At 40.5% G+C, this 19,168-nt stretch overlaps 1 protein-coding gene across 4 annotated transcripts in view; it reads left to right on the plus strand.

Moving 5' to 3' along the window:
* waca (WW domain containing adaptor with coiled-coil a) overlaps positions 1-18,946 on the plus strand; it is an 87,999-nt gene extending 69,053 nt beyond the window's left edge. For 3 of the 4 annotated variants that reach the window (XM_057824516.1, XM_057824517.1, XM_057824519.1), the window contains 4 exons: positions 10,876-11,000; positions 14,341-14,536; positions 14,679-14,806; positions 17,506-18,946. In XM_057824516.1, coding sequence (XP_057680499.1) covers positions 10,876-11,000; positions 14,341-14,536; positions 14,679-14,806; positions 17,506-17,575 — 519 coding nt within the window. In that variant the 3' untranslated portion in view covers positions 17,576-18,946. The remainder of the gene's footprint in view (positions 1-10,875; positions 11,001-14,340; positions 14,537-14,678; positions 14,807-17,505) is intronic. The other variant, XM_057824518.1, reaches the window with a different exon arrangement.
* The last annotated feature ends 222 nt before the right edge of the window (positions 18,947-19,168 follow it).

Below are 19,168 nucleotides of genomic sequence, written 5' to 3' on the forward strand. Positions count from 1 at the left end.
TCATAGGTCTCCTGAATAGTCTGACCAATTTTGAAGACGATCCAACTTTATCCTTCAGCGACAAGGTCTCAAATGTAAATCGATAAAATTTCGCATTTGACCCAAAATTTCCAGCTTCCTGTTGGGTTTGGAATATGGGTGCAAGAGACTTTTTGGAGCAGTTTTGTACAATGTATCGACTCACTAAATTTCATTGTTCTACGTTGAAAAAACCTAATAGGAGAGGCCTTTTTGAAAATTTCAAGGGGGCGCCACTGAGCCATTTTGTTAAATTTTTTTGTAGATTATCAAAATTTACGCAAAGTTGAATGTATGTGCAAATTTTGGTGAGTTTTCGTGCATGTTCAAGCCTCCAAACGTAAACTCCAACTGTGAACCGAAAAAATTTCACATTCGATCCAAAATACCCGATTTCCTGTTGGATTTGGAATATGGGTGCAAGAGGCTTTTTTGAACAGTTAGGCATAAGGTATCTACTCCCCAAATTTCATTGCTCTACGTTGAAAACCTGAGAGGAGAGGCCTTTTTGAAAATTTTAAGGGTCAAGGGGGCGCCACTGAGCCATTTTTTGACATTTTTTCAAAACGACGCAAGATTATCGAAATTTACGCGAATCTGCACGTATGTGCAAATTTTGGTGACTTTTCGTGCATGTTCAGGCCTCCAAATTGGCCATTTTCATTTGCCATGAAGAAAGAAGAATAATAATAACTAGGCCTGCAAGCAGGACTGAACGGGCCCTCGCAATCTAGCGCAACTCGGACGTCACGCAACTCGGACTGTGTGCAGGTCAGGGTGGTGGCAGATCCTCCTCTCTAATCATCTCATTAGAACCTAACATGCTCGAAAGTCGCCTATTTACATTCCCACACCCAAGAGATAAAAACCCCTATTGGAGAGAGTACTACAAAAAAGGAGCCACTACTGAGCTGTGCAGCCAAGCCCTTATTCAAAACCTAAATTAATCTTCTAACTGGGCCAATTCGACCAAGTGTGCCAACTATTGTGGCTCTATAAGCTCCCTGAGTCTCTGAAAAAAAATATTTCCTTTAAATGGCGAACAAAGGGTCGTCACGGCAACAGACAGAGACACGTGGACATGGGCCGTAAAAAAGTATTTTAATAGGTCTTGAAACTACAATGACCAACATGAAAAGAACTGGACATGTTTTGGAAAAACGAGTGACTTTATATCGCCACTAGTTGGCGCTGTAGGGTTGATGCAAATGACCCCTACAAGGCCCTTCAGGGTATGACTCTCAACAAGCACGGGAAGTTTGGCGCAGATATCTTGTATATCTGCCGAGTTATGACTGTTCAAAGTTTTTGGAGAGAAAAATTGTTGACAGTCATTTTCACTTTCCTGTTTGGACCCCTCCGCTTCAACGAAACTTCAATATTTTTCATCAGGCACCTGAAGACAGGTCTTAAGGTTTCCCTTATGCAGGTTTGAAGTAGATTGATTTTTTCCCTTTAGAGGAGGAGTGTGTCCCGTAAAAAAGGGCATTTCCTGTTCCCACTAGGAGGCGCCAGGCACAAATGGTAAATTTTCAATCCAGTCCTGCTCAGGCTGGTATACCTCACACACATGCCAGATTTAAAATAGATTGAACGTTGTATGAGGGAGTTATCAGTCATTTTCCGAATTCGGTGTTTTGGCGAAAAAATGGAAGAATTTGGCGCCCCGCCCAGGTCAGGCCCGTGAATGAAAACACACCATTTTTATAACTTAAGATTTCATATGCCTCATGAACAGTCTCACCAATTTTGAGAATGATCAAACTAATTCCCTAGGTGCCAAGGTGTAAAATGTGCACACTGTAAATCGATAAAAAGTTCACATTCAATCCAAAATACCCGATTTCCTGTAGGATTTGGAATGTGTGTGCAAGAGACTTTTTGGAGCAGTTTTGCACAAAGTTTTGACTCTCCAAATTTCATCACTCTATGTTAGAAAAACCTAAATGGAGAGGCCTTTTTGAAAATTTCAAGGGGGCGCCACTGAGCCATTTTGTTAAATTGTTTCGTAACGTTGCAAGATTATCGAACGTTATCCAAAGTTGCATGTATGTGCAAATTTTGGTGAGTTTTTATGCATATTCAAGCCTCCAAATGTAAACTCTTACTGTGAACCCATGAAAATTTCACATTCGACCCAAAATACCCGATTTCCTGTTGGATTTGGAATATGGGTGCAAGAGACTTTTTGGAGCAGTTTTGCATAAGGTATCTACTCCCCAAATTTCCTTGCTCTATGTTGAAAAAACCCAATAGGAAAGGCCTTTTTTAAAACTTCTTTCTGTCGCCACTAGTTGGCACTGTAGAGTTGATGCAAATGACCCCTACAAGAACCTTCAGGGTATGACTCTCAACAAACACGGAAAGTTTGGCGCAGATATGTTGCATATCTGCCGAGTTATGACTGTTCAAAATTTTTGGCGAGACAAATTGTTGACGGTCATTTTCACTTCCGGTTTGGACCTCTCCGCTTCAACGAAACCTCAATATTTTTCATCAGGGACCTGAACACATGTCTTGAGGCTCCCCTGAAACAGGTTTGAGGTCAATAGATTTTTTTCCCTTGGAGGAGGAGCCTGTCTCGTAAAGAAGGCCATTTCCTGTTCCCACTAGGGGGCGCCAGGCCTAATGGGTAATATTTCAATGCAGTCGTGTTCAGGCTGGGATATCTCATATACATGCTAGAAATGAAAAAGATTGAACGTTGTATCACGGAGTTTTTAATCATTTTCTGAATTTGGTATTTTGCCCAAAAATGGCCGACTTTGGGACCACGCCCAGGTCAGACCCTTGAGTGAAAACTCACCATTTTGAAAACTTAAGATCTCATATGTCTCCTGAATAGTCTGACCAATTTTGAAGACGATCCAACTATTTTCTTCAGCGACAAGGTCTCAAATGTAAATCGATAAAATTTCACATTTGATCCAAAATTTCCGGCTTCCTGTTGGGTTTGGAATATGGGTGCAAGAGACTTTTTGGAGCAGTTTTGCACAATGTATCGACTCGCCAAATTTCAGTGTTCTACGTTGAAAAAACCTAATAGGAAAGGCCTTTTTGAAAATTTCAAGGGGGCGCCACTGAGCCATTTTGTTAAATTTTTTTGTAGATTATCAAAATTTACGCAAAGTTGCATGTATGTGCACATTTTGGTGAGTTTTCGTGCATGTTCAGGCCTCCAAATGTAAACTCCAACTGTGAACCGATAAAAATTTCACATTTGATCCAAAATATCCGATTTCCTGTTGGATTTGGAATATGGGTGCAAGAGGCTTTTTTGAACAGTTAGGCATAAGGTATCTACTCCCCAAATTTCATTGCTCTACGTTGAAAACCTGAGAGGAGAGGCCTTTTTGAAAATTTTAAGGGTCAAGGGGGCGCCACTGAGCCATTTTTTGACATTTTTTCAAAACGACACAAGATTATCGAATTTTACGCAAAGCCGCACGTATGTGCAAATTTTGGTGACTTTTCGTGCATGTTCAGGCCTCCAAATTGGCCATTTTCATTTGCCCTGAAAAAAGAATAATAATAATAATAATAATAATAATAATAATAATAATAATCCTTTGCAAAACAATAGGGCCTTCGCACGCTCAGTGCTCGGGCCCTAATAATAACTAGGCCTGCAAGCAGGACTGAACGGGCCCTCGCAATCTAGCGCAACTCGGACGTCACGCAACTCGGACTGTGTGCAGGTCAGGGTGTTGGCAGATGCTCCTCTCTAATCATCTCATTAGAACATAACATGCTCGAAAGTCGCCTATTTACATTCCCACACCCAAGAGATAAAAACCCCTATTGGAGAGAGTACTACAAAAAAGGAGCCACTACTGAGCTGTGCAGCCAAGCCCTTATTCAAAACCAAAATTAATCTTCTAACTGGGCCAATTCGACGAAGTGTGCCAAATATTGTGGCTATATAAGCTGCCTGAGTCTTTGAAAAAAAATATTTCCTTTAAATGGCGAATAAAGGGTCGTCACGGCAACAGACAGAGACACGTGGACATGGGCTGTAAATAAGTATTACAATAGGTCTTCAAATTACAATGACCAACCTGAAAAGAACTGGACATGTATTGGAAAAACGAGTGACTTTCTATTGCCACTAGTTGGCGCTGTAGGGTTGATGCAAATGATCTCTACAAGGCCCTTCAGGGTATGACTCTCAACAAGCACGGGAAGTTTGGCGCAGATATGTTGTATATCTGCCGAGTTATGACTGTTCAAAGTTTTTGGAGAGAAAAATTGTTGACAGTCATTTTCACTTTCCTGTTTGGACCCCTCCGCTTCAACGAAACTTCAATATTTTTCATCAGGCACCTGAAGACAGGTCTTAAGCCTTCCCTTATGCAGGTTTGAGGTCAACAGATTTTTTTTCCTTGGAGGAGGAACCTGTCTCGTAAAAAAAGGCATTTCCTGTTCTCACTAGGGGGCGCTAGGCCTAATGGGTAATATTTCAATGCACTCGTGTTAAGGGTGGGATGTCGCACATACATGCCAGATATGAAAAAGATGGAACGTTGTGTGAAGGAACTATTAGTCATTTACTGAATTTGTCATTTTGCCGAAAAAATGGCCGACTTTGGCACCCCGCCCAGGTCAGGCCCGTGAATGAAAACACACCATTTTGATAACTTAAGATTTCATATGCCTCATGAACAGTCTCGCCAATTTTGAGAATGATCAAACTAATTCCCTAGGTGCCAAGGTGTAAAATGTGCACACTGTAAATCGATAAAAATTTCACATTCAATCCAAAATACCCGATTTCCTGTTGGGTTTGGAATATGCATGCAAGAGACTTTTTGGAGCAGTTTTGTACAAGGTATCGACTCTCCGAATTTCATCCCTCTACGTTGAAAAAACCTAAATGGAGAGGCCTTTTTGAAAATTTCAAGGGGGCGCCACTGAGCCATTTTGTTACATGTTTTCGTAACGTTGCAAGATTATTGAACGTTATGCAAAGCCACATGTATGTCCAAATTTTTGTGAGTTTTCGTGCATGTTCAAGCCTCCAAATGTAAACTCCTACTGTGAACCGATAAAAATTTCACATTCGATCCAAAATACCCGATTTCCTGTTGGATTTGGAATACGGGTGCAAGAGACTTTTTGGAGCAGTTTTGCACAAGGTATCGACTCCCCAAATTTCATCACTCTCTGTTAAAAAAACCTAATAGGAAACGCCTTTTTGAAAAATTCAAGGGGGCGCCACTGAGGCATTTTGCTACATTTTTTCGTAACATTGCAAGATTATCGAACGTTATCTAAAGCCGCATGTATGTGCAAATTTGTACAAGTTTTTGTGCATATTCAAGCCTCCAAATGTAAACTCCTACTGTGAACCCATGAAAATTTCACATTCGATCCAAAATACCCGATTTCCTGTTGGATTTGGAATATGGGTGCAAGAGACTTTTTGGATCAGTTTTGCATAAGGTATCTACTCCCCAAATTTCCTTGCTCTATGTTGAAAAAACCCAATAGGAAAGGCCTTTTTTAAAACTTCTTTCTGTCGCCACTAGTTGGCACTGTAGAGTTGATGCAAATGACCCCTACAAGAACCTTCAGGGTATGACTCTCAACAAACACGGGAAGTTTGGCGCAGATATGTTGTATATCTGCCGAGTTATGACTGTTCAAAGTTTTTTGCGTGACAAATTGTTGACGTTCATTTTCACTTTCCTGTTTGGACCCCTCCGCCTCAACGAAACCTCAATATTTTTCATCAGGCACCTGAACACAGGTCTTAAGGCTCCCCTGATGCAGGTTTGAGGTCAACAGATTTTTTTCCCTTGGAGGAGGAACCTGTCTCGTAAAAAAAGGCATTTCCTGTTCTCACTAGGGGGCGCTAGACCTAATGGGTAATATTTCAATGCACTCGTGTTAAGGGTGGGATACCACACATACATGCCAAATATGAAAAAGATTGAACGTTGTGTCAAGGAACTATAAGTCATTTACTGAATTTGTCATTTTGCCGAAAAAATGGTCGACTTTGGCACCACGCCCAGGTCAGACCCGTGAATGAAAACGCACCATTTTCAAAACTTAAGATTTCATATGTCTCCTGAACAGTCTCACCAATTTTGAAGATGATCCAACTAACTCCCTCGGCGAAAAGGTCTCAAATGTGCACCCTGTAAATCGATAAAAATTTCATATTTGATCCAAAATAACCGATTTCCTGTTGGGTTTGGAATATGCGTGTAAATGCTTTTTTGGAGCGGTTTTGGACAAGGTATAGACCCCCCAAATTTCATTGCTCTACGCTGACAGACCCTAATGTTATAGGCCAATTTTAAAATTTCAAGGGGGCGCCACTGAGCCATTTTGTTATATTTTTTTGCAACGTTGCAAAATTATCGAAATTTACAATTTTCCGGACGTATGTGCAAATTTTGGTGACTTTTCGTGCATGTTCAGGCCTCCAAATTGGCCGTTTTCATTTGCCCTGAAAAAAAAAAATAATAATAATAATAATAAAAAAAAAAATAATCCTTTGCAAAACAATAGGGCCTTCGCACGCTTAGTGCTCGGGCCCTAATAATAATAATAATCCTTTGCATTACAATAGGGCCTTCGCACGTCTAGTGCTCGGGCCCTAATAATAATAATAATCCTTTGCATTACAATAGGGCCTTCGCACGCCTAGTGCTCGGGCCCTAATAATAATAATAATAATAATAATCCTTTGCAAAACAATAGGGCCTTCGCACGCTTAGTGCTCGGGCCCTAATTATGAACAGGAGGGTATTTAGATAGAAAAAAAAAATAAAACGGCAAAACCCTAACTGGAGGTGAGAGCATGAGAGAGCATAATTAAAGACGCCATGATGTTAACGAGACATTATCACGTACTTACTTTGTTTCGATCCAAAAACTCCATGTAGCTTGTATCACCGAGTGTCAAGACACCTGTGAATGGCCACAACCGGATTTTGGGGGGATTTTATGGGTGAAACATGGTCATATGACAAGGGTCGCGATGCAGAAATTGCAGCCATCAAGAAGTGGTCGAGATTTTTATATACTAGTATTTACCCTTTTAAACTTTTTTTTTTTTTTTTTTTTAATCATTTTTTCTTTGTTTGAATCTATTATTTATCATCTAACACAAGGGTGTCCAAACTTTTTGCAAAGGGGGGCAGATTTGGTGTGGTAAAAATGTGGGGGGCCGACCTTGGCTGACGTCTTTTACGTAGAACAATATATTTAAGCAAATTTTAGCAGCCCATTCTGTGTGTCACATTTGCTTTATTTTTTTATTTTTATTCATAATTTCAACAATCTCGCAACTAGCCTTTGTGGGATTCTCTTTCGACTCTCGGGCTCCTGCAAAATACTGCTGCTGTGAAATTTAACTAGCTTCAAGTTGCTTCAATTTCTCGCTGCGTATCTTCCCTGTAATCTGGTAGTACATGTCAGCGTGTCTCGTTTGGTAATATCGCCTCACATTTTGAACTCTAAAAAAACAGCGACTGTCTCTTTGCAAATGAGGCAGACACAGTTGTTGTGTATTTTAGTGAAGAAATAGTCCAATTTCCACCTATCCTTGAAGCGGCGGCCGTCGCAGTCAACTTTTTTTGTTCATTGTCGCTATTTTTAAAAATTGGTGGTAAAGGATCACACGTAGGCCTGTCGCGATAACAAATTTTGGTGGGCGATAAATTCTCTCATAAATTATTGCGATATGCGATATTATTGCGCCCCCCCCACACACACACAATTTTTTTTTAACCAATTTACAATAACACAGTAAGAATACAGTATATTTTAATAATACTAAGTAATATTAAGTACACCCATTTAAACACAATAAACGTTTAATCTTAAATTCAAAAATACTTTTTAAGAAATTACAACTAAAAACAATAGACCATGCCTCTTTTAAGTAAAAGACAACAATACCAATACCGCACAGGAACAGAATTTTTAAAAAAAAGTCTATTTCAAGAAAAAATAAAATTGCACTTTAATAACTTAAGCATTTAGGCACAGAGGCATAAAGTTGTAGTAACACAAACAACTGCACTTCAACAACAACAGAGAAAAATAAATTAAGTAGCAGTAACAAAAATTTGGCTTCACTGAGGCTAGGTTCATCCTGCAGGTCTTAATGTACAAACACGATTTTTTTGTCATGTCTGTTTTTTTGGTGTGCCCGTTCAGACTGCCTTTGTCCTTGGAGCCCGTTCAAGTATCACGCATGAGCACTAATTCGCAGTCCGAGATGCGCTCAGCAAAGTGACCCGCATGCCCAGAAGCATCAAAACAAATTACACATGCTAGCTGTATGTCATTCCAGGGTGATCATATTTTGATTTCCAAAAAGATGACACAAATGACATTAATAATCCCCGTTTAGTCTTTTATTTAAAGTTTATATGGACTGATAGAACGCATACACGCACGCACATAAGCCTTGACTCGTGTGCGTGACATGACGTCGGTGTGTCAATTTGGCCCGTCTCGGCCATGTAAGCTATACTGAAATATTGCTCATTCGGCGCATAGAATGAAAATCGAAAATTGTCAGGCTTATCCTTTTCTTCATTTATTTTTTTATGACTGTGGTCAAGCCCGCTTCGTGCATAGAAGCAGAGTTCAAGCTAGAAGCTAATGCTCAGCTACATCGCGCCCGTCCTTCCTGCCGCTTTCGCTTTGCTGACATCATTGCTGCATGAATTCCGATTCAGGAGACTTGAAAGTTTAGACCGCCAGCCAAATTCTGGAAAAATGTGGGCCAGATCGGATTTAGACCACATATGAAAGTGTCCCAGATCGGATTTGAAATGGTCCACTTCTATGCGACTTGTCACGTTCAGACCGTCAAGTTAATGCTTCACTTGAGTCGGAAAAAAACGAAAAAATCGGATCCGTGCATTAAGACCTGCAGTATGAACCTTGCCTGGCTCTGCCAGACTATTCTCCCTGTATTTTTCAAACACTGAGAGTATAGTCCAGGAACCCGCCCATTAACGGCCTCTCGAGCAGGTACAAAATCAATCGACAAATCAGATTCGTTTATTTGCGTGACGTATTCTTAACGAGCAACGTCACTCTTGCGCGTCGAAAGTCGTCTCCACAACAGAGATGGTGAACGGGAGAGCCGAGAATATGTTCCCATCCACGGTAAAATCAGTTTTAAATTACCAAAAACACATCGACACGAGTCATTGACAACAGTCTGTCTCGCGCTAGCCATGTTGAATAAACTCCGCTCTCTTCGTATGTTCACTTCCGCGCGCAAGTCCCTCGTCCTTCCCTCGTCATTTTACTAACGTCACGTCTGCCCGTCGCTGATTGGTCCACTCCGCTGTCTTTTTGCTGTGGCTTGCGCCGCCCTGGAAATTGTATCCGCGTGAATGGTGGCCAGACTCACTAGCTGGAACAGCGGTGAGTCTGGTGTACCAGGCAAGTATGAACCTAGCCTAAGTGTCAAACAACATTAAACAGAGGTAAAACGGTCTCATTTCTTCAGCAATGTACGCTGACAGTGCACTCGGCCCCGCCTCCCCCCATTGAATGATGGTCACGCAAACTCAAATATATAAAACGAACATACCCACAAGTCAATAAAACAAAGGGAATCCTCGTAAAAGCATATTGCGCTGTTGGTAACAAGCAAGCCGAACTTTTAACAGCACGTCCGCCGCACATCGCCCGCGCGCGCGCACACGTACGTGAGGTGATAAATCGCAGCGGGAAAATTACCGCCTTCATTTTCATTTACCGTGCGATAAATGGAATTATTGCATATTGCGACAGGCTTAATCACACGGGGTAATGTTGCTTAGAGTGCTGCTGCCTTTTAGTGGGTCAATGAGGATCAGCATTTAGTGTGTAAGCTACATATGCTGGTAGCTGTACTGCTGACCAATGTATTAAGTGTTTGCGGGCCAGACGTTATTGATCTTATGACAGAGGCTGGGGGCCGGATGATATTTGCCCACGGGCCGCATTTGGCCCCCGGGCCGGACTCCGATCTAACATATCGGGGGAAATGCGACAGTAAAAAAAAAAAAAATACAATTAAGCGATAGATACGAGGCAGATATCCGTGACTTATTTAGAGACACCATTTTTTCATTGTGACATAATTTGTTTAAAAGTTTAAAATACGCGAGTGAACAATTTTTAAGTCTTTTTTTTTTTTTTTTTTTTTTACGAAATATTAGACATCAATTAATGATTCTAAGCTAAAAATGACATTTTGAATAATAAATATAATTACTTACTTTCTTTTAATGGCTCGGTTGAAACAAAAACGGTTGCGCGACGTCTGTAAATGGGGGTTTCCAGGGTAAAATGGACAAGTAAAAAATAGTTTGGGGGCTTAATGCGCCATGAATCTACTATGGCAGCATATAGACATATTGTTCTATCAGACACGGGGGTCTCCAAACCGGTCCTCGAGGGCCGCTGTGGGTCCTGTTTTTTGTTCATACTGATCAAGCACAGACCTTTTAACTAATGTGGTTTCTACTAAAACAAGCTGCACCTGACTGCAATCAACTGATTACACTTAGAAAACACCAGATTTTTGAAAAGGTGCGGTCTTGTTTTGTTGGAGTGAAATCCTGCACCCACTGCGGCCCTATGTGGAATAGTTTGGAGACCACTGATCAGACACAACAGTTCTTTTGGCTTAAAATACAGTTTATTTTAAAGACGAATGCAAGAGCAGAAACTGCTTTTTCATTCTTGTCTGTGTTTTCCGACATACATATTTTTTTTTTTTTTTTTTAAATTAAAAAAAAAAACTAATATAGTTGTCAAAATTTAAATGTTGCACCTTCAATGAAAATCCAGCCTAATCATTTTGTTGCCCATCGGTTGATTGTTTCATAGGTGAGCACGCCAACAGTCAAGCAGTCGTCTCATTCCCAGCAAATATCCCAGCAACCCCTCCCTGGTGATAAGCAGCACACACATGATGCTACCACAGCATCACCACGCAATCTACAGCGCCAAGGGTAAGAGCCACCTCTGTGTGACAAATTGCAGAAGCACTACACAATAATTGAGGATGTGTTGTTTTGTTCCCTGTGATTTAAGAAAAGCTCATGTCATAATTTACAACCCCCGAACTCCCCCCTACATTTTTCATGTCTGATTCACTTGTGGTACAATTGTAACTGTACAACCACTCTAAAAATGTAGGGGGAACTAATGTGTATTTGTCATGTATGGATTCTGTTGCCTTTCAAGATGCTTTAGTAGCTGTTAGGCAATGCAGGTTGTCGTCTCGCCATCTGGTGGTCGTTGTGGGAAACGTGGTTGCCTGAATCATTACTAGTACTTTTGTGTTGCAGTTACTGCAATATCTGAACATGAGGTGAAATTAATAAATAACAAATCGTGACTGGTGTAAAATAGTTTACTGGGTATTTAGCAACTGGAGGGCCGTTTACATGGTGACTCTCTGAGAATACGAACAATTTCAAATTTGCTTTTGCATTTGCGTCTCCATTTGAACAATGTCGCAATTCAGCATGAAAACGATGTAGTATTCATGCCAAGCCCTAGGGGACAGTGCAGATTTACCGGGCGACAGAGAATGATGCACTTTGACCCCACCAAGCTCCCTCAGCCCAGAAAAAAATATGCCCGCCCATTCGAAGCAATGTCATTTTTCTTTTGTTCAAAAAGGCACAAAAATTGAAACGTTCAACATATTTAATTTAAAAATATTATTAAAACAGTAAATTAAAGCTGACATTCCGCCATATTTGCTGTTTTTAATGTTTAGTAGCAGTGCTGCGTACGCCCAATGTGACGTGTACGAGTGCTGACGTTAACAGCGCGGTCTCGCGCGGCAGGAGCCTTTGATATGCATGCCGAGGAAGCCCCCCTCAACCCCCCGCAATCGGATTCTTTCACTTTGGAGGCAGTATTCAGAATTTTTCGTTTTCGCCTTCCGTCTTCGTCGACACCATATGCACGCAGAGTCGCCATGTAAACTGCCCCTGGAACTTAGCCCATTTCTTGGTTTTGTGGACACTGTTATTAAGAAATAATTTTATCCAACTGAGCTTACACAATACAGAGCAACTCGCAGCAATAATAGCCTGACTTAGGCTAGGTTCATACTACAGTTCTTAATGCACGAATCTGATTTTTTCGTGTTTTTCCGACCCGAGTCAGGCATTAACTTGACAGTCTGAACCGGACAAGTCGCATAGAAGTGGACCATTTCAAATCCGATCCGAGTCACTTTCGTATAGAGCTGAAACGAGTACTCGAGCAACTCGAGTAACTCGAGTTTAAAAACTGATCCGAGTAATTTTATTCACCTCGAGTAATCGTTTATTTTGACAGCTCTAAGCGTCACGTTTTGCTCGGACTACTTTTAATGCGGGACAACGCGCTGTCACGTGCGGAGAGGAAGAAGGGGAAAAAAAAAACTTACTGCAGCTGACAGCCGCCACAAACGACGCCGACGTTGCCAAATACTAGCCCGCACGATGCTACGTTGGTAACAGCTAGCGTCTGATGCGTCTCATAAAGATCACATGTTTGTTGAACTAGATGCGCAATGACAGACTCGGCCGCGTCTGGGCAGCGTTATTAAACAGCCGCCATCTTAAAGCAGTACAGCGCTAAGCGCTAATAAAGAGCGCTAAGCGCTAATAAATAAGATTAACGTTACTGTCGCTACTAGCTCACGTAAAGTTAGCCCTGCGGAGGACTAGTTTTCAATTAATTATGACCACTGTCGTTGCGTGGCTAACGTGTCTTACATACAGGCTTTAACATAACATAGCATTGTGGAGTGATGAGGGTGTAAAATAAAAACTTAATCATGCTAACTATCAATTTTAGCTCAGTAGTCATTGCTGGATAAAACACCAAGTAGCACTGGTCCCTAATGTGCTCCAGTACAGCCTGTATCATACATTTATTTTGAACACTGCAAAAACTCAAAATCCTATCAGGACTTACAGTTTAGACTAACTTAAAACTTAACTAGAACTTAAAAATGGCTTGACACAAAGAGAAATTCCATTGAAACACGTGGGAAAAAATCCTAACTTTTAAGTGATGTGTGTTATCAAGCGTAACGGCATTTTTAGGTAATATATATATGTTTTTTTTTTTTTTTTAAATAAGATCTAAAAGTTTTTTGAGTGAAAGCAGTGAATTACTTTTTTTTTTTAATTCTAGCTACAATATACATCGAAAATAAAGACATGGATTGACTGAAAATGGTTCAAGATTAGATGAAATGTCTTGTTTTCTCATGTATAATTATAATTGCTCTTCACCTAAAAATATATTTGTTTTATCCGATTACTCGATTAATCGATAGAATTTTCAGTCGATTACTCGATTACTAAAATATTCGATAGCTGCAGCCCTACTTTCGTATGTGGTTCAAATCCGATCTGGGCCACATTTTTTCAGAACGTGACAGGCGGTCTGAACTGTCAAGACTCCCAAATCGGAATTCGTGCAGCAATTACGTCAGCAAAGAGCAAGAGGCACGGAGGACAGCAGCCATGTAGGCATTAGCGCCTAGCTTGAACTCTGCTTTTAAGCACAAAGCGGGCTTGACTACAGTCATAAAAAAAATAAAATGAAAAGATTAAGCCTTACAATTTTCGATTTTCATTCTGTGTGCCGAATGAGCAATATTTCATCATTGCACACATGGCCGAGTCGGGGCAAAGTGATGCACCCACATCATTTCATGCACACATGTCAAGGCTCCTGTCGTGTGTGTGTGTATGCGTTCTATCAGTTCACATTATGCGTTCTATCAGTCCACATAAACTTTGAATATAAGACTAAACGCAAACGGGGATTATTAATGTTTGTTATTTGTGTCCTCTTTTTGGAATTCAAAATATGATCACTCTGGAATGACATACAGCTAGCATGTGTAATTTGTTTTGATGCTTCTGCGCATGCGGGTCACTTCGCTGAGCGCATCTCGGACTGCGAATTAGTGCGAATGCGTGATACTTGAACGGTCTCAATGGACAAAGGCAGTCTGAACGGGCACGCCAAAAAAACAGATATGGCAAAAAATCGGATTTGTGCATTAAGACCTGTAGTATGATCCCAGCCTTAGTGACAATGTGGATGTACCCTGAAGCCAAGGTTTTGAACCTATTTTGACATTTTGGGGAGATTAGTTTGATATAGTTGTATTTTTTTACCTGAAATATTAATATGACCTGGAAAACCCTAATGATATTAAAGAACATAAAACAAGTGCATGAAAATTAGTTGTGTAAAGAGTGACTGCTTCTCAATGAACAAGTGCAGGACAGAGCATCTAAAACTGTGCGCCTATGTTATCAACCCCAGCAGTCAAAGAAGTCCCTCTCCAGGCGGTAACCATGTTGCACCTGGCAGCAGCAGTAATGCACCTTCATCTGCCTCTGCTACACCCACCTCAACAACCCGGCCCTCCTGCTCTTTCACACCCACCCTTGCCGCTCATTTCAACGAGAATCTTATCAAGCATGTCCAAGGTTGGCCTGCTGAGCACGCAGAGAAACAGGTTCGTACCAGCCGCTCAAACATAATCTCCAAGCAAATTTATATAGCACGTTTGTGCTAGAGAAAGTCTTCGAGGACTAATGGCACCATCTCTGAATTTTGACAATTTTTTTTTTTTTTTTATAAAACCATTTGTGCTACAGGCGTCAAGATTACGTGAAGAGGCACACACGATGGGCAGCATTTGCATGTCTGAGAACTGCACAGAGCTCAAAAACCTGCGTTCCCTGGTCCGAGTCAGTGAAATACAAGCCACGTTGCGCGAGCAAAGGTAAGAATGCTTTAGCACAGGGGTGTCAAATTTACGGCCCACCAGAGGGTCCAATCCGGCCCGTGAGGTTGTTCTACCTGACATGCACACTGCAGCTCATTCATACTGTCATCGCCAAGCCCGCGCCATTTAGTTTCTCTGCCTTCTTGACGTAACCTGAATTTACGCATAAATTGGAATGAACCCTTTAAGTACCCCTAAGTACTTAAAATAACGATCCAAAAACATGTATTAATGAATTTTATATTTGAATATTAATAGAATAAGAGATGGACAGATGGTTACATATTACTTCTCTCCGGTAACATGGATCACACCATAGTTCTTCTTACAACTGACATTTATTAATTTGTCACCGTCAAACCATGAGCATGAAATTAGAAAATAAAATACATTAATGACAAAGAGCATACAATAATGATATAAACTAAATCAACAAAGACATATTTGCTTACAAAAACATACCTAAATGGCTGCATAATAATAGCGAGGGGAAATAAGGTCCAAATCTTGGGAAATTCGACAAGAAAAACAGCAGCTATTAGTTGCTGCTCAATAAGCTAGCGTGCTAATAGCGAGGTACGGGTAAGGGGTATAGCCAAGCATTCACCCCCGCTTCTCAACGCGAAAGCAACACTCGAAACTATCAGAGAGTAGCGCTGGTTTGACATCAAACAAGTGTGAGTGCAACAAAGGAAAGCAGACCGCACATACAGTGGGGAGAACAACTATTTGATACACTGTCAATGGGTTTTCCCATTGGCAGTGTATCAAATACTTGTTCTCCCCACTGTATGGTATAATGAAATACCAAATGTGCATAGCATACAAAACTATTTAAATTAATTAGAAATTAAATGACAAATAATATACAGTACTGCTGTACTGTCAATGCTGAGAGGTAGCGGAAGAGACACTGTTATGCGACTTTGTGGGGGGGGTTGTAAAGTCGAAATCACGCAAATCGGGTATGTCGTAAGCCAGGTACTACCTGTAATTTGAATTTTTAAAAGGAACACTGCTAAAAAGACATGTAGTTCTTAAAAGATAAATGTTAGTACGAGTAATAATAATTCAATATTAAAACCCCTCTTAATGTTTTCTTTCTAATAAATTTTGTAAAATTTTAAATCAAAAAATAAACTAGTAGCTCGCCATTGTTGTTGACGTCGCAGGGTGGTTACGTCGCAGGGCCACGCTGCCGCACTTCACAGAAACTCTCGTGATTTAAATACACCACAAGCTGTCAATGGTGAGTTTACATTAATATGACATCAAGCCAATGCGTGCGTTTTGTCCCTCGACTGACACAGTAGCTCCCTGTTTTTTGTTTTTTTTTTTTAGACTGGGTCTATTGTGATTCACGTTCATTTGAGTGTTGTCTTCACAAGACTCCTGAAAATGGCTTCCAGCATCATGGTTTGTGTATTGTGACTAAATATTGCCATTCAGTGTATTTGTTGAGCTAAAGGGGTTGCTAAAATGTTTAACTATATGTTGACCAAAGTCTAGGTTTTATGTGTATTTTGCGCATATATTTGGATTGTGAATGCTAGTTCTCTTTGCATTGTTATGGCAGATGTGTGAGAATAGTGGTAGTACAGATTGAAGCACTTCTCTTCTTGGTGACATTTTTTGAGAGGTATGAATTTTGTAGTATTTTCACGATATGATACTTGTGTGTGTTGTGAAAGAGTTGCCGAAGCTTAGGCCAATAAACGGTGCGGTCTGACCTACAAATCTGAATGCCTGTGTCCACTCTCCTTTCTCTCTCCCACTGAGGCTTAAAGAAACTACAGTGTCAGTCAAGGGAAAAAAACGCACTCATTGGCTTGATCCCTAATTAATGTAAAACTCGCCATTGACACCTTGTGGCGTATTTAAATCACTACCTTATTGACGTTTTTTTGTTTTCTTTCTTTTTTTTTTTTTTTTTTAAGAGTGAAAGGTGGAATTCTGGCAGCGTAGCCCTGTGACGTCAAAAACAATGGCGACCTATAGTTAAAATAATTTTACAAATTGTCAAACGAAAACATCAAGAGGGGTTTCAATATCAATTTATAATAACTTGTACTAACATTTTTCTTTTAAGAACTATAAGTCTATCTGTGGATCTCTTTAAGGTATTGAAATGTCTGTCTCCTAAAATATGATTTTGAAAGTTCTTTTAAAAAATCGATTGATGTCACATTAAGAACAGAACATGCTTTAGTCTCGCTTTTAAATGTTTCGATTTTTGAGGATGCCAAAGCCTAAATACAAAGCACTACTTGCACTACCCGCTTATTTTCCCTTTTTTTTTTTTTTTATGTTTTGTGCCAGTATTGATGTGAAATGAGTCTTAAACTATTCAATATGGTCTCTAAAAAGTTTAAAAGTTGTAAATTTGGCCTGTTGAAACCTGCCGAGACCCTGGTGCCATTGACGGTGCTCGACGTCCAATCCATTTTGCCTGGGAGGAGCGAATGAACGAACTTTGACTCCCAGTCAAAATTAATTGGCCGTTGACCGCGGTCAATAGCAGCTAGAGAGCTAACTTATTTGGCCCAAAATAAGCTTGTTCTGCCCACCTGAGATGGAATTTCCATGAATGTGGCCCGCGAACCAAAACAAGTTTGACACCCCTGCTTTAGCACACGAGCATCGACTTTTGTTTTAGTCTCCAGAAATAACTCATTTTTTGTTTGTCCCTCCCACAGGATCCTATTTCTAAGACAGCAAATCAAAGAACTTGAAAAGTTGAAGAATCAGAATTCCTTCATGGTCTGAGAACTTTTCACAAATCGAAGCAGATTTCGGAGGGGGGTTAAAGAAAAAAGGGTATAGGTGGAGGAAAACCCATTGCACATAGCTGGAAGCCAGAGCAGTTGTTCAGTTCTTCTCGAGCCCCATCTTAAACACGCGCACACAGGAGCTGTTGTTGGTTCAGTTTTGGACCGTTAGGGCAGTGAAGAACCAAGAGAGAAGGAAAGGAGTGGTTATTTACAACTCTGCTTTGTTTAAGGAAAAAAAACAAAAACATCAAAAAAAAAGACCCCAAAAAATATATGTAGATTTCTTGTAGATGTTATCTATGTTGTAAATATGTTTTGTAGAATGAAGCCATGGAAAGCCATGTCTATCAAAACGTTTCACGTCCAAACTAATCAGTGCGTAGGCGGCTACGTTCTTTAGTCAGCCTTACCTTCATGCTTACTCATCTGCAGCTTCCTGTTGTTCATTGATCACAGAAGGATATTTGGAGTTGTTCATTTACACAGAAACACTGGTATCATTTTCCTTTCCTTCACAAACCTTGAGGAACTGATGACTTTTCCTCTTCTACACCCTTGGGGTGAAGTGCACTCAGGCATGGTGAGACATCCCTTCCAGCGAAGTCCAACACAACTGCTCCTTACGGTTGGGTGGTGTATTTGCAGCTTCTGGTCGCCCGCTTGACAAAATAGTGCCTGGTGGTGTGGTTGTGTGTGATTCCATAAGATTAAACTAGATTGGATGTTGCTTTCATCATTCCCGCACCCCTCAACTGGCTTCATCCTGGTCCTAAACACCTCCAAGTTTCCACAGGTTTTGTTTTGAATATTTTCCCTTTTCAAGATGCAGGATCATTCCATTGTACAGTCGAAGTGGACAACATTCAAAGGGTTTATTTATAAAGAATTGTAGAGATCTACACTTTGATTTGCACTCGGTGTAGGAAGGGACAAGAAGCAAACAGGCGTGTTTGAGCTGAGGTTTGTGTGGTAACAAGGTAAAATGTGAATTGTATGTATGATAGTAAACATGTTAAGCTAAAGAGAACCCCAGTTATTTTATTTGAGTGTTGGGTTTGGTTTGCTATGATGCTAGTGCCTTGTTGAAAGTCTCATTCGCCTACACTTACCTATCCTGTTGGCTTTCTTTGACCTTCTGTTTGACTAAATAAAAGATAAAAATAAAATCCTCAACGAGCATGTCCCATCCTTGTTATTGTTTGCCCTCCACTGTTAAATCACTGAGTGGTCCCCAAGCTGCAAATTTGACTTCCACCATTTCGTCATCTTAAAGGCTATGACTCGGCACCACACTTCCCATTCTTGCTTTGTATATTGTTTCCTGAAGTATATGACAGATGTAATAAAATATGTCTCTCCAGGGTCACGTCTTTTTGCTTTCTTAATGTGTTACATTTGTATGACAACTTGGGACTTTGGTCTCAAATTTAGAGGTGGTTTTCATTCCACCAGATTTTTGAATGGATGCACATTTATTCTTTAAGGGTAGGTGGTAGCCATCATGAAGCTTAATAATGCATCATTTTCAGCACAGAGACAATATGCAGAACGTCAAACTGGGCACCCGTTTCTTGGATTTTCTCTTCAC

Source organism: Corythoichthys intestinalis, chromosome 20 (genome assembly GCF_030265065.1).
Source record: "Corythoichthys intestinalis isolate RoL2023-P3 chromosome 20, ASM3026506v1, whole genome shotgun sequence".
In the NCBI taxonomy this organism is placed as follows: domain Eukaryota; kingdom Metazoa; phylum Chordata; class Actinopteri; order Syngnathiformes; family Syngnathidae; genus Corythoichthys; species Corythoichthys intestinalis.